The 16,302-nt window shown below is 37.0% G+C and overlaps 1 protein-coding gene across 6 annotated transcripts in view; it reads left to right on the forward strand.

Moving 5' to 3' along the window:
• EFR3A (EFR3 homolog A) overlaps window positions 1-16,302 on the forward strand; it is a 97,632-nt gene that overhangs the window by 49,690 nt on the left and 31,640 nt on the right. For all 6 annotated transcript variants that reach the window (XR_010317834.1, XM_064268099.1, XM_010588497.3 and 3 more), the window contains 8 exons: window positions 1,419-1,556; window positions 3,459-3,537; window positions 5,122-5,257; window positions 7,314-7,481; window positions 10,707-10,821; window positions 11,789-11,840; window positions 12,730-12,902; window positions 13,385-13,460. Coding sequence is in view for 5 of the 6 variants with exons in the window: in XM_064268099.1 (XP_064124169.1) it covers window positions 1,419-1,556; window positions 3,459-3,537; window positions 5,122-5,257; window positions 7,314-7,481; window positions 10,707-10,821; window positions 11,789-11,840; window positions 12,730-12,902; window positions 13,385-13,460 (937 nt within the window). In the remaining variant the exon portion in view is untranslated. The remainder of the gene's footprint in view (window positions 1-1,418; window positions 1,557-3,458; window positions 3,538-5,121; window positions 5,258-7,313; window positions 7,482-10,706; window positions 10,822-11,788; window positions 11,841-12,729; window positions 12,903-13,384; window positions 13,461-16,302) is intronic.

Raw genomic sequence — 16,302 nt, forward strand, 5'->3', positions numbered from 1 at the left:
GTTGAGTTAATATTTCTTAAAGTTGCAAATCTGAGAAATAGAGATTATAGCTGAACATCTGTTATTGATTAGAGCTCCTGCGTGCTTGCTCATAGGGAGGTAAAACTAACCAAAATAGTAATAATGATAGTGACAGTGACACAACCACAATAATAATCACAGCTATTTAATATATTTTAGTTTTTTCCCAAAAAAATGTTTGACATGCTTCGTTTCTTTTTTTTTTTTTTTCTAACTGAATAACTCACTTATTGTTTTCTGTATAAGTAGAGGACACTTAATATAAAGCTATTAATCTGGTTATATAAAGATCAGTTTGTGAGGCTTACAGCGATAAAGTGTATCCTCAGTCTAGCTCATACAAATGACTATAATAATAATAAATTTTTTTATTCGATTTCTTTATTTTTTAAATTTCTTTGTTGTACTTTAGATGAAGGTTTACAGAACAAACTAGTTTCTCATTAAACAACACTGTTTGTTTCTGATTCATTCTTTAAGATATTCTGGAATGGGATATTGTTTTGGGGTACACGCTGTCCCCCCTGCCCCCACCATCCAGTTACACTGAGAACTCTGTACTGCGTCCACTTTTCCAAGTGCTATGAGCATGCGTCTCTCCACATCTCTGTTGCCACACGCAGCAGTGATACGCGACTACATTTCACCACCAGTGAAATTCTCCAGCTTGGCTCATTATCCAGGCCTTCCGGATTCTTCCAGTTTGAAGAGGAAAATCTGAATCAGATTTAAAAGATGTTTGATTCTGTAGTTGTAAAATTTAAACTTCACTTATAATTTTCATGATTATGTACAATATCAAATAAAGTGGTCTAGACTACAAGTGAAAATAGAGAATTTAGTTCTGTGGAGCACTTACATGTTTGTCTAAATTTATGCTAACTAGAAGAAGAATGTTTGCTCCTTAGATGTGACTGTCTACTGAAGACATCTATGTGTACAACTGTTCTAATTCACTTTTAAAAATTTATTTTTTATTCATGGACTGTATATTGTATGGTTCACACTTATAGTTGCAATTTTGCCCACTTAAAATTAAACTGAAGATCCCTAGAAATGATTGTCGTTCTTACTAAAATTTTGCTTTGGATATACAGAGAAGTTGTGTGAAAGTGAACAAAAGAACAAGCTGCTGAGGTACTTTGCCTACATAAAGGATGTTCTTCTAGTTACAAATGAGTTACACAACTGAATTTAGTTCTCCTTGTTTGAAAGATTACAGAATAGGCTTTGGTGTTGTTAAATTTATGAAGAGAGGATAAAGGTTAAAAGTTCTTTCCAGATCAAAGGACATGTCATTTTAATATTTCTGAAAAGTAAAATCTGTTCTGTTTAACTGTTAGAACTAGTGTTAGAATTTTTGCATTAGCTTTTCTTTTCTTTCCTTTTTTTTGTAGTCGTATAGGCCCTCCTTCTTCTCCTTCTGCAGCTGATAAAGAAGAGAACCCTGCGGTGCTGGCAGAAAACTGTTTCCGAGAACTGCTGGGTCGAGCAACCTTTGGGAATATGAACAATGCTGTTAGACCCGTCTTTGCGTAAGTAGTTGGGCTTTTCCTGGTCGTTTGTGGTTCTGCAGTGTTAGTTCCCTGTGTTCACAGACGTACAGAGGACAGATACTTTACCTGTATGATAAGATTGTTAATGAAAACCAGTGTGATGTGTAGAAGCAGTACAGGATTGAATCAGACATCAACCATTTAACTAGTTTTTTTCTTCCTTAAATAGGAAATACAATAATGTCCATAATATCATATGCATCATTTAGCTTGAACTTCCACTTACAAACTTTGAATTGCGTATATGCAGCAAAATATTCACAGAGCATCCAGGTCTGATGCGTCATACTTGTTTTTCTAACTTGTGTAGTCAGTCCCTTCTGTTCCCTGGCTTGCTTTTTGCTGTGTTTGCCATTCACTTCTCTGACTAAATTTTAGTTTGTACCTAGCGACTAATCGGAGCAGGGATGTTATTTATCTCACTGGTATTTATCTGCTACACCCTCTAGGCAGAATAGATTTGTGAGCTTTGAGTTTCTCCACAGAGTCATAAAATCCCCACCCTTTTGTCAAGCCTTTGCGTTCTAACTCAGTCATCATATAGTAGATCTCCTGTGTAATATTCTGCATAATTTCTGTAAATTTTAGGAGTCTTCCTTTTGTTATCATTTGCTTTGTTCTTTCTATTCCTGACTATATAGCATGTTTGAAGTAGTCCAAACGTAACATCGAGAATGCTTTGCTTAGGGTAGATGGTCTTAGCCTGGGGTTCAAGGTGGCGATTTAAGAGTCTGTAATCCTCAAAATTATCTGAAAAATCAGACAATCATTAGATTTTCAAAGGGTTCTGTGATCCAAAAAAAAAAAAATTGAGATCTACTGTTTAAAGACCGTGGGCTTACGGAAATGGTACTAAGGTAATCAGAATCATGCGAAATCTAACTAAAAGCTAATGTAGTATCAGAATTCCAGTTTTTATCTTAATACATTTGCTAACTGCAAAGCAGTCTGTAAAGGTCTTAAAAAATCTAGAGAGCTAGACTTCTTGTGGAATTTGGACCGAGGGCCTTTTCGTTCTTGTTTGCTCACATTGGTATTTAAAAATCGTACCTATTTTGTTGTTTTATGACAGAATTTGGCAATTGGGGGAAATGGAGTCAACCCTTGTTATTCGTGGATTTCCTATTTGCAAATTCGCCTACTCAGTAAATTGGTTTGTGACCCCAAAATGAGTACCTGTAGTACTTCACTGTCATTTGTAGACTTGTACAGAGGGGCAAAAAATCTGAGTCCCACAACACACATGTTCTCAGCTGAGGTCAGCATGGTGGCACTCTGCCTTCCTTATTTCAGCTCTCATACTATAAATGAGTATCCTTTTCCAGTTCTATTTAGTGGCACGCTTTCGGAGTTTTTCTTGGTGATCTTGCTAGTTCATATGGCCCCCAGCTGCAGCGCTGAAGTGCTGTCTAGTATTCCTTAGCACAAGAAAGCTGGGATGTGCTTTACAAAGAGAATACGTGTGTTAGATGAACATCACTCAGGCATGAATTACTGTGCTGTTGGCCATGAGTTCAGTGTTAACGAATCAACAATATGTACTAAATAGGGTGTCTTTAAACAGAAACACACGTAAAACAAGGGTATGTATTAATTGGTTGATGAAAATGTGGCCAGAGGCTCACAGAAACTTAACCTTTTACTTCCCTTGGGGGAGTGTCAGTATTTGCTAATTCAGTGTTTGTGGCGACTTTATAGAACGTAACTACCTCAAATAACAAAAATCAGCTGTACGTATCATATTTTTTGAAATGTAAATCTTGGCTTTCTTTTAGTTAATATTCTTTTGACTGTTAAGCTTTGCATATGGTTGAGGGTTCTAGAGGAAAAACATAATAAAAATAGGTAATCCTCAAAGTAATTTTTTATTGTTACTTACAGACATTTAGATCATCACAAACTATGGGATCCCAATGAATTTGCAGTCCACTGCTTTAAAATTATAATGTATTCCATCCAGGTATGTCTTGGTTAACTATTATATTTCTATAAGTAATTTTGGTTGTATATAGGTATCAGGTCATCAAGCAGAGATACTGAACACTGTAGGACATAAATCATGTTCTTCATTTAACTGTTTTGTATTATTTCATTTCATTTATCACTTATTTTCTTATTTGCCAAGATGAAAACACATCTAATAAAAGGAACTAAGTAGTTTAAGATAGTGCTGTTTATGGTACCAACTAATAAACTGGTGTTAGAATTCATATTTATTTATAGAAGCATGTAGCTGATAAGTCATTGAGTATATACTGTGTACATACATTAAATCACTTGGTGTTTATAGAACCTTCTGATAAACACACTCTTATCTACTTGGTGTTTTTCAAAACCTGAACAGACCCAGTTAGTTCTTAAGTGAGATTTTAGATCTTTTCACACCACCTGTGTTTTTAATGGCATCCTGATGGCACAGTGGTTAAGAGCTCGGCTGCTGCCAGCCCCTTCTTGGAAACCTTAGGGGGGGTCAGTTCTACTCTGCCCTGTAGGGTCGCTACGGGTCAGAATAGGCTCAATCGTGGTGGGTTTGGTTTTGGCTCGGAAACCTATCAGGTAGATATTATCCCATTTTTACAGGTCAGAAAACTGACCGTTAGCGAGGGTAAGTAACTTGGAGCACACAGGTATAACCAGCCTGAACAGGAGGTCGTGGGGGCTGTGTGAAGGCAGACTGACGGGAAGATTCAGGGCCACGGGCACATGGTATTTACAGCCTGGTGCTGGGTGGCGAACCCACTCATGACTCATGGATGTATGGGTAGGTTTAAAAAACCTTGCTACTCTGTTTAAAAAAAAAAAAAAAAAAAGACTTTTCACTGGAGTTAAAATAAGCCTTTTTTCTGGCTATGCTTTTTTTAATTTAAGTCCTGATATCGTTCACTGTGATTGACCAGATTCATTTATATGTGATAAAATTGCGTTTGTAAACTACAGGTCTTCTGATACTGTCTTGATTGAAGTTGTATCAGGTACACATTGATAAGATTTTCATTTTGATTGTGGTTCTTGATTAGATAAGATTTTTGGCCATTTAGCATTGTTAGGAATCCACAGTAAGAAATAATATTTGTCTAGCTTGGGTAAGAAAGAAGTACTGTAAATGTCATAATCTGTTTATTTTTCAACAACATTTTCCCATTATCAAATTGCAAGAGCATGTAAATGTTGTGAAGAATTAGAAATTACAGAGAATAAAAGTTGCTCATAAATCCCCTCTCAGAGGTAGAGTGTTAATATTGAGTTATATGTTAATTCTAGTCTTACATACTTTGTAAAAACCGGTTTGAATTTTATTGAACAAAGTTTTTCGCAACTTGCTCTTTTTACTCGAGGTATCATAAATACTTTCTAGTATCCCTATTTATTTCTCAAAAGTATGGTTTATATTGGCTACATATCATCCCATAGCATGAATACTGTAATATATTTAACCAGCCCCCTATAATTGGACATTTAAGTGTCACCCCTTTTTCATTCTTAGGAATAGCACCGGGATGAATGTACTTGTTTCTACATTCTTGTACTTTTTTGTTGCCTTTAGGCTCAGTATTCACACCATGTGATCCAGGAGATTCTAGGACACCTTGATGCTTGTAAAAAAGATTCTCCACGAGTTCGAGCAGGTATCATTCAGGTTCTGTTAGAGGCTGTCGCCATTGCTGCTAAAGGTTCCATAGGTGAGTGACAGTAAAAAGGCATTCAGCACGTGCATCTGTTCCAGTAGAGTAATGGTGGCGTACGGAAAACCCTTCTCTGAGAATACTACTACATCCTGTTGAACGTGCTCTAATGTCTCTGGAAATTTTGGTTTGATACGGTCCTCAGACATCTTTAACGCACAGCTCAGCGTTTTCCTTCAAATCAGCCTCTCTTTCACTTCCTCCTTTTCTTTTAATAAAGGTTGCGTGTGCTAATTATGTGCTAAAACGTTTGGGTGAATACAGTTACAGGAAACTTATAGTTGATTTGGGGTTAGACAGTTCCATCCAGTACTGCAATGCAAGGCAGAATTTGATCACATAAGAAAACCAGGGCTCGGAGAAGGAAGGGAAAATGGGTTAGTATGAGCAAGTAATTATATAGTCCATTTTGACTGGAACTTGTAATGTTAGTGTAGAAGAAGTCAGAGAAGTGGCTTTAAGTTGCACGAGACTGTGAATGTAGTTCTACAGGTGATTGCCAGTCTTTAAAGGTTTACTGTAACCTTTCTTTCTCAAAGGAGTCATGGTGGTTAAGCATTTGGCTGCTAACCAAAAGGTTGGTGGTTTGTACCCACCCAGCAGCTCTGGGGGAGAAAAGACCTGATGATCTGTTCCCATAAAGACAACAGCCTAGGAAACTCTGTGGGGCAGCACTGCTCTGTCTCAGGGGGATGCTCTGAGCCGAAAATAGACTCAGCAGTGCATAACAACAACAAATCTTTCTCGAGGTAGCCTGTAGGAAAATTCACCTGGCGACAGAGTGTAGGAAGAGTTGGAGATAACAGGTAGCTCTCATCGTTTAAGCATGAGGGAAAGAACTTGACATTTTATGGCAGCATTAGAAAAGGGAATGTGAAATCAACTGGATTTGATAACTGACTGTAGGGGGAACAGGGAAGGAGGATGGGGTAGAGGTCACGGTATTTGACCTACTTGTGATTAGAAAAATGGAAGGGTCCATTAATAGAAATACACAAGTTAGAAGGAGAATCAGGTTATGGTTTCTTTCCTTTAAAATCAAAGTGGAAATAGCTAAAAAATATATACTAGCTTTCTTTTGACCCATCATAATGTTTATAGATAACACAGTGTCTAAAGAGAATTTTTTAAAGAGAATGGGTTTTTGGGTATGGACTTTTTATTATTTATCTTGTAACTTAGAGATGGAAGCACATTATTTAATAGGAAAATAATTTAATTTGAAATATGAAACGCAGATGATATATTCAGTCATCCACCGGTATTGGATATCTACTACATGTTAGGTGCTCTCCTGGGGCCTTTGCATTCAGAGACCCATTTGGACATGGACAGGTAATGGGATCTGTCCTGGAGGAGCTCAGAGCTTGAGAGTAGGAGGCAGCGATAGAAACCACTCACTAAAATATAGTGTGATAGACGTACTGATGGAAATGTGCAGAGGATTTATAGAGCTAAAAGTAGAGAGCAGATTCATTTACCTGAATCTGATAAATCGGTTAGTTTCTGTCTAATACTTGAGGCAGAGTCATCTTTTTCAGTCTCAAAAGATGCAAAGTAAGTCTTCTATGCTACAATGAACTGTAACGTTACAACTTCATGGATTCTGACCCAACAGTCAAGTTAAATATTGACCTAGTACACATTATTTAGAGTAGGCAAGATTAGATAGAATTTTTTTTTTTTTTAACCTTTATATGCGTTTTGTGTGGTGTCTACCAGAGATTCAAACAGCGAGTTGCTCTTGATGCCCAGTGAGTATTTGCTGGTATAGCTAGCACAGGACCAGGTGGTGTTCTTGGACCAGATATGCTGTTATACATACATAGGGTCGCTATGAGTTGGAGCTGACTTGAGGGCACCTAACAGCAACAACACAGCTAGGAGACTTTTTTAAGTATTTCACATTTACTTTTTGTCCTCCAAATGGATTAGTTAGTAAATTGTTATTTCCGATTATTTAGAAAATACTGAAAATCTCTGTTGAGAAATATGAAAATTGCTCTTGAGTACGTAATACTGGAAAAGTGTCTCTGCTCGTGGTGTCTCGCAGGCCCCGCGGTGCTGGAAGTCTTTAACACCTTACTGAAGCACCTGCGTCTCAGTGTGGAATCGGAAGCCAGCGATTTACAGGGGAGCTCTGCCTGCAGTGCCGCCTTGAGCACAGGTTCCAAAGACAGTGATGAGAAGATCGTGCAGAATGCCATCATCCAAACGATAGGTGAGTTCACGTCACATTTCAAACCTGTTACGTAAAACCATGATTTTTAAAAAAGCTCTTACATGTGGTACTGGACTCTTACAGTCAACATGGATATTTTAGACTTTTAAAAGAACTTTTTGAAAATAAACAAGCATATTTGTATAAATTTGTGTAAATACACATGAAAGCAAGCAAGCTGTTTCTCTACTTTAAACATTACCCCGTATCTTCTTTAGAGTAGCCAGATCATATTTTAATGTAACTATATGATTGCTATGAAAATTTCAAAATTGGATTGTGTCCCTGGAGTTCAGTACCTGATTTCTAAGATTACTAGTAGTTTCTTTAATAGTAAAGTAAATTTATCCTGGAGCTTGGTTCATGCCTTTTATATGGGTAATTTTCCCGTTTGTGGTCTGCTTGTTTATAATCAGGATATTTCATACAAAGTTCCTCTTGGTCTTGCTGCTAAGCTTTGCTTTGTGTATGTACGTGCGTATACGCATCTCTGTTCAGCACCTGTTTATTGAAGATGTGTCAGGGTGTGTCAGGGCTTCAGGGTTCAAGGGGCTGTCACCAGTGGAGACTAGGTTCATCTGCTCAGTGCAGTACCATGGGTTCACCTAGTTACAACCTATCAGGTACGTGGACATTGTCCTCGGACAGGAAAAGGCCCAGGTGTGTCTTGTTCAGCATACTCCCCAACACATAATAGGTGCTTAAGAAAGATTTTTGGATTGATTGAAAAGACAAAATATAATAAAATTCAGTATCACCACAAATCTCAAAAAAGCAGAGACATTCTTATTGCTAAAAACAGTGTCAGTGTACAGTGAACCTTCTGTGGTGACTCAGGTTCATTTGGGTTCTTTGTGGATTGTCTATGATGTTCTAAGATGATATATCAAAGCAGCTCATTTGATTTTCACAGAATTAATTTAAATTGTTCAGTGACTTCTAACTAGTTCAGTGTTACTGTTTCATTCTAGAATATTTATTGTTTCTCAAGTATTTTATTATACAGTGTGTATTCAGCAGACTCCAGCAGTCTTTCTGTGACACAGCACATTCAGGGTAACATGTGAGAATTAACACATGAGAGGAAAGACATGCAGTCTGGCTCAGTGCAGAAATGTTTTGTTTTGTAATCACAGTGCTGATTTTCTGAATATTTTCCTCAGGAAGTTCTCTGTATTCTGGCAGGTATTAGATTATGTTGATATTCCTGCTGGTGGGCCACAGGACAGGGGCGGCCGTAGCTTTTGCACTTTACTTATGAGGCTGTCAGCCAAGTCCTTCTTTCTTTTAAGAACGTGTAGATTCCATTCGTTTTTTTCTGCGTCCTTAGTATGGTATTTCAACAGTTCCAAATGACAAATGGTATAAAGAGTAAGTTGCTTTTTAAAGACTGTATCTTTAGTCCTGATCCAGTTGGACCCTTCTGTTTAGTTTTAAATTTAAAAAAGCAAAATAAATTTTAAAGCATAAATTAATTGCATGCCTGTCGTACTGTGATTATCTTCGGTTTTTTAACAGTCTTGTTAATTAGCATCTGCTGACCTGGGTTCAGCTGATCATATACTTAGGAGAGAAAATAAAAGGGTTTCCTTAGGACTGTGGTTCCCAAACTTTGCTACACATTGAAATTACCTGGCAGTATTTGTATATAGAAAATACTGATGCCTGGGCTTCCACCTCCAGATATTCTGATTTAATTGGTTTGGAATGAAACCTGGGCGTTAGGAGTTTTAAATCCCCCTGGGTGATTCTAATACACAGCAAATTTTGGGAACCATTGGATTGGGGAAACTATTCCACACTTTAGAAAAGCAGGAGAAAGAATCATAAATTAACGATTTGAGTGTTTGTTGAACACAGGGAGGTATGATGGTGCTTGTTAAGTCTTCAAGCTTGTAACAGTACAGTCAGTCAGTCTTCTGTTAAATATCCATGTCAGACAGAAGTGCGTGCTACTTTATGTCCATGTGGTAATAACTGACTTGCTTGGAACAGAAAATCAGTGTCAATTTTGTGAGTGGTTAGGAACATAGCTAATTGGGTGCTTGGAAAGTTAAAAATCACTTATATGGAGGAAGTATAGAGTAATAGTAGAATGGGCTTTGGAAATAAATAGCCCTTACCTCAAACCTTAGTTGTGTACTTTCTTATGTGAGTTCTATGCAAGAGGCAACTGAGGCCAACAGTAGTTTCTAGACTCGTAGGATTGTTGTGAGGATCCAAAGAGATAATGCATGCAAATTACTTTCGTAGCCCATAACTGTGTGCTCCTTAAATGTTAGTTAGACTAGTCATATTTTATTCGGATGAAGTAATGTTACATTTGTGAGATTTTTGATTGAAGGGAGGAGAAGTATGTGGTAGTGAGAGATGATTTCTCCCCTAGGCTCCGTCAGAGTGGTGCAGGGAACAGTCTGGGTTTGTATAAATAGATGATTAACTCCAGTAATAAAAACCGAAGACTTAAATTGAAAACCCCATTTATTCTTAAATATTGAAAATGTGAAAGGCTTCTGTAATAATTATGCTGCATTTTAAGAAAGGAACAAAAGCAGCCAAGATTTGATACCTGTTTTGATCTTTCAAAAGAAATGAGAAAGTGTGAAGTTTGAGTAAACGGTAGTTAAATGTTGTCAGTCTGCTTTTATGACCAGCAAGTAAATCATCGAAAGCAACAGCAGATAAATTTAAAATAGCTTCACAGCCCAAGAGTGCATGAGAAAAATGACAAGGTAATAAGTGATTTTTTTTTTTAACATCATTTGAATGGTGTTTGTTGACTTCAACTATGAGGTTAAACCGTAAAGCTAGCTTGTTATAAATGGCATTCTGAAACATGTGAGCAGTCTTGGGAATCCAAGGTGGTAGGGCAGATTACTGACTTTACCAGGGCAAGAATTTAGGCTCATAATGTATGAACGACTGTTTCGTCAGAAATACTACCAAAAGTTTTTTTTTTTTTTTTTCTTTCTTTTTTCTGAAACCCCAATCAGCTCAGATTGATGAAGGTTTGCCACTGTGCACTATATGCAGAAGATTGTTTCGGACATTTCTCATTGTATCTAAAAATGAGTCCATTATATGCATCTTAAATTGTATATGATTAAATGATGTTGGAAAAATGAAATTATGTTAACAAAATTTAGAGTTTTGGTTAAAAATATAATGTCATATGGAAAAATAAACTTCTTCAATTTGTAAAATTTATCTCAATATTTCTTACAGGATTTTTTGGAAGTAACCTGCCAGATTATCAGAGGTCAGAAATCATGATGTTCATTATGGGGAAAGTACCCGTTTTTGGAACAACTACCCATACTTTGGATCTCAGTCAACTAGGGTATGCAGTTTCCCTATGTTCTCAAAATATAAATTTGAACTTAAATTTCGTGTTAAAGGAATCTAGAAAATGTTAGTTATGTCTTCTAGTTATTGATAATAAAAGTCCCACAGAAAGCAGTTGGCGTATTTATTGCTCTAGGATAGTGAGCGACATTTGCATGCTCTTGGAGGCGGTTTTTGGTGCATCGTAAGTTCTGCGACTTTCTGTGTCTTACGTGTGACCATCTTATGTTGGCCATATGGAAGGTTTGTTTGGTGTGGGCATTTTGTGCATACCGACACATTTAGGGTAAAGCCTCAAGTTTCTTGTAAAATTAATGTTGGAATAGTAAATATGTGGAGTTATTATTCTCGGAATTTAAAATCACTGAAAGTGATTTTAAAGGTCAGCTGTTCTTGACCCCTCATTTTACAGATTTGATCTGATTTTATATGCTGAAGCTTTAGTTTGTCAGTATTTTTGTGTGTTTTACTAATCAGGAAGTGTAACGTCTTACTCTTTGATTTATATTTGGCTGTTAATTAATAGCCCCTTTTCCATTTGTCAATTCTTTTTTGAATTGTCTGTCCTGTGTATTTACATATGTTAGCTAGATGGTAAATTTGTTAGTTATATTTGCCCTACATATTTTGTCCAATTTATATTTTCTTTTAATTTGGACTATTTAGTTATGCTTTCATATGATTTAGTGTTCATATAGTCGCATACATAGGTATGTTTCCTTTGGAAATCAGTACTTTTGAATTTTTTTGTTTGTTTGTTTGAATATGGTTTTTTATTTACACTTAACTTTTTAAATTCACGTGAAATTTGGAGTGCAAAGTGACCCATGACTTTAGCTGTTAAAATCTGTTTAGCTAATAAGAATAGAGTTTTAAAATCCGTAAATAATAGCATAAGTAAATGAAGTGTAACATAAATGCAGATTGGTACTAATAAGGTAACAGCATTTTGTATATTTTAGGGACTTGGGAACCAGGCGGATTCAGATAATGCTGCTGAGATCTTTACTTATGGTAAGGCATTGAAGGCAAATGAAGGACACACTGGTCTTAAGTTTGCCAGAGGCTGACAGACTAGCTTCACGTTATCCACCTCATCTCCTTACGTCGCAGTGGACTGTTATGGTTACTTTTATTGTGGTTGATATTTTTATATACAGAAGCAATACGCTCTTCATTTTCATTTGTGATCCTCTACTTCTCACTGGTTATTCCTCACGTCCGTTATTTTACTTTATTCTCATCATGATGAGGCACGCAGTGGGCAGAAACCACTGCCAGTTTTGGATGATGAAGATGGGTTCAGAGACCCTCCACGTGAGGAGTTGAGGAGTGTCCTCCGGGTCCTGGAGCTCAAGAATAGAACTTGGACTTTAAAGCCGATATTTTTTTTTACATGTCACACTATTTCTATCATATACTCACCAAGTTGTTCCTTGTTTGGAAAATAATTCTGAAAAATGCAGCATTTTCATTTTGAATGTGAAGTTCCTGTACAGAGCTGAAAAGGAAAAACATACCCAAAATGTGAGGTCCTGCAGTTATTTTGTAGTAATTGTATTTATCGATGATTCACCTATACCTACCCAAATATTCTTAACCTCTGAGCCTAGCACCTACCTCACAGAAATATGGTAAGGATGAAATTAATACTGTATATGTACAGTGGTGAGTGTTCAGTATGTGTGTGCTGTTATTAATTTTATTTTCCTTATGAATGATGTTTTTGTAAATTCAGTAAAATTCCTCATCACCTTATGAATTTTATTCATGTTTTTCCTTCAGGTTTTATGGCCATACTTTGTTTCCTTAAGTTTATGGTTCTTATAAAATAGTTTGAGAATTTAACCGTAAAGAAGCACTCCTGACAAAGATTTTTTTTGTTTATGCCCTCCATAACCAGGTAACCTCTGGATACAAAGCCAAGACAATTGTTACAGCACTGCCTGGGTCTTTTCTGGATCCTTTGTTATCACCATCTCTCATGGAAGACTCTGAACTAAGGCAGTTAGTCTTGGAAGTCATGCACAATCTTATGGATCGCCATGATAATAGGGCAAAGCTGCGAGGGATCAGGTAATGTGCCATTTTAAAATAGACTGAACGATAATTTTCTTGAATTTCTAAATGAATGGGCTTAAATATTGTTTTTCTTTTTTGAATCTGGGGCTTTCAGCTTCTATTATTAGTTCAGAGTCTTATTTAATTGGTATTGATATAATTCCATTATTAATAAACTTTAGGGTAGCAAATGTTTGAGACTTTTTTAGTGTACTCTTCCTGTGATCTCATCTGGTAGTAGTCACTAGTTATGTGAATTTTATTGTTTTATTTTGATTTTGATTTAAATTTAGGAATGACATTAGGAAGCAAGATTAGTTTATACAATTCCCTTTTATTAAATTTGGTGATTCAGTAGTCTCATTACAGAGAGGCTTATTTAAAATGTTCATTGAAATGATTGTTAAATAGTTCAAACTCCTAAGTATGATTTTTCCATGTAAAATTTTGCAATTAAATCTGCTGTTCATTAAAAATGATATACTGATTGTTTCTAGAATAATACCAGATGTAGCTGACCTAAAGATAAAAAGAGAAAAAATTTGTAAACAAGACACAAGTTTTATGAAAAAGGTAAGATCATCTTCTGAAAAATAATACATGATATAAAGTGTAACCACGTGAATATTTAGGTAGTTGTATATCGATCTCTAACCTTAAAATTGAGCCATATGATTTTGGTGTTGACAAGACCCCAAGCCGCCATCTTCAGCCTCCCCACCTTACCACAACATTCATGATGGTGCCTCCTCCAGCCTGGATTGTTGGACTGCTCTTAGAGTTCTAAATTTTTTCATTTGAGTTAAAACATCCCCTCTAATTCCTGCCCTATCATTCTTCACCCTCCCCAAACACACATACCAAGTCCATGTGTAATGCCTCTTTAATATAGACAGCTTCCAGTTTTTTTTTTTTAAAACAGCTATCCCCATTGTATAACTATATAGTGAGTGTTTGCTATGTATTAGGCATTGTTCTGTGTGCTGTTTAGGATGTAAGGGTGACTTAGGAAGGATCTCTGCCCTTAGTAAGTGGTGTGTTGCTAGACCTTTATTATGATCATATAAATGTTGTAGGTTCTATTGGCAAATGGCTGAATTTAGAAAATCATGACATCTAAAGTTATTGGAGGAGCCCTGGTGGCACAGTGGTTAAGTGTACACCTGCTAATCAGAAGATTGGCAGTTCAGACTCACCAGCCACTCTGTGGGAGAAAGCCTACTCCCAGAAAGATTACAGCCTTGGAAACCTTATGGAGCAGTTCTACTCTGACCTGTAGGGTCGCTGTGAGTGGGAATCAACTCGATGGCAGTGGGTTAAAATTATTTAGCATGTTGAGGAATGTTCTGTGCAGTTATTATTCATCTAAAGCTTGAATCCCAGTATTTTCCAGACACTCAAGCTGACTGCCCTCAAGATGCTTGCTGTCTTGGTGGCTAAGTGAGCCCTGAGTCTTACAGGTACAGAGAACAGTAGTCTTAGGGCTCTGTTGGAAGATAGATTCAGATCCTTAAAGTCCATGTTATTTTTTTGGCTCTTCGCTAGACCATGTTTTCTTCCTTACAGTTTACAGAGAGATGCCTCTTCATCTCTCATTTCCTAATGAAACTTATACTTCCAGATGGGAGAAAACAGTGCTTCCGCTGAGTCTCAGTGTATGTACCTCACCTGACGGGGCTATTCTTCTAGAACTACATTTCTGAAAGAATATCACCACATGAAAGAGCTAGCTCTCATTCCTGTTTTATAAAGTCAAGGAATTTTGTAGCAAAAAGCACTTTTTATTATGAAACATAAAATGCACAAGTGTTGTTTAATTGTTTTAAAGTGGACAACAGTATAACTAAAAGCATCCCACATGCCTCCTCTTATTTACAACTCTATCGTCTCCCCTACAAGTAATTACTCTTCTGGCATTTATGGAAATTGTTTCTTTTTCTACAGTTTTGCCACCTAAACATAACATCTATACATCCCTAAACAATATAGTTTTTCCAGTTTTTATATTTATATTTTGTTTAAAAGGAACCATAGGTTCTTCTATGTTTTATTTCACTCAGCTCTATTTTGGTAGAATTTATACTGTGAATTTTGGTAACATTTACCCTTTCATTCTTATAAAAATAATTATAATGTTCCATGATATGCATATACCACAAGTTACTCATTCTCTGTTGACAGACTTTTGAATCATTTACCCTTTGGGGTTGTTGTGAGTGTAAACATTCTTGTATGTGTGTCATGGTATATGTATATGATACCCATTTCCATAGGGTTTATACTCAGGAAAGGGATTGCTGAGTCATAGGTTATGTACCCTTCACATATACCAGGTCATGCCAAACCACTTTCCAAACTGCTTATACCTATTTATACTATATTGTTAAAGTACATATTGTTAGGTTTCAGTTTTATCCAATGTGGCGAATATGTAGTAGGTAATTTTGTAAAAATAAACTGGAATATCTTAAGGAGTTAAGGAAAAAAAAAAAAAAAACCAAACCCCTTGCCTTCAAGTCGATACCAACTCATAATGACCATATAGGAAAGAGTAGAACTGCCCCACAGGCTTTCCAAGGAGTGGCTGGTGGGTTTAAATTGCCAACCTTTTGGTTAGCAGCTGAGCTCTTAACCACTGTGCCACAGAACTTAAGAAAGGGAGCCTAACCTCCCATATATGTAAGTACTGCTTTAGTGTTTGTTAATGATGTTCAAGGATCATAGGATTCAGGAGTACACTTAGGGTTTGAGAGGGCCCACTACCCGAGACCTTTCTTTCCCACCAAGTATGGAACCGTTTCAGACAGAAGCAGTCCAACTCTAGATTCAGAAAGGCAGAAAACAGTATACCAACCTCAGAAATAAAGGATTCAGATAGGAGAGCATAGCTTTATATGCATAGCCCGAAAAGGCTTGCTAGCACCTTACTGCAGATTTAAACCTACATTTTAACCATCCAGTCCCTGGCAGAGCTGCAGGCTTCCCTTCCCGGGGAGGGACCTTCTTGCATGTTAGAGAACAGACCAGAATGCGTGTTTTTCACAAACAGGCTGGCTGCAAACAGTCCGAGCTGTTAACTCAGTTCCTTGTCCTAAATTGATCAGCCAGATGAACCTGCAGAAGAAGAGGCCAGGAGTGTTAAGCTGAAGTCCCTTTACATGACAACTAGCAGTCCCTAGCCAGTGTCCTTAACCCTGGCTTAACCCTGACATTAGGATCACTTAGAGAGCTTTATGCTTTAAAATGCTGAGGCTGGAGCTTTACCACTGGCCAATTACATTACATTGGCAATGGGGAGGTGGGCAGTGGCAGCAGTGGTGAGGCCTGGGGTAGCCAGGAGCATGGGGGTCATTCTAGTCTCCCTCCCTGTGATTCTGGTTTACAGCTAGGGTTGTGAATCAGTGCAACAAGTTAA

The sequence above is a fragment of the Loxodonta africana genome, chromosome 14 (genome assembly GCF_030014295.1).
Source record: "Loxodonta africana isolate mLoxAfr1 chromosome 14, mLoxAfr1.hap2, whole genome shotgun sequence".
Classification (NCBI taxonomy): domain Eukaryota; kingdom Metazoa; phylum Chordata; class Mammalia; order Proboscidea; family Elephantidae; genus Loxodonta; species Loxodonta africana.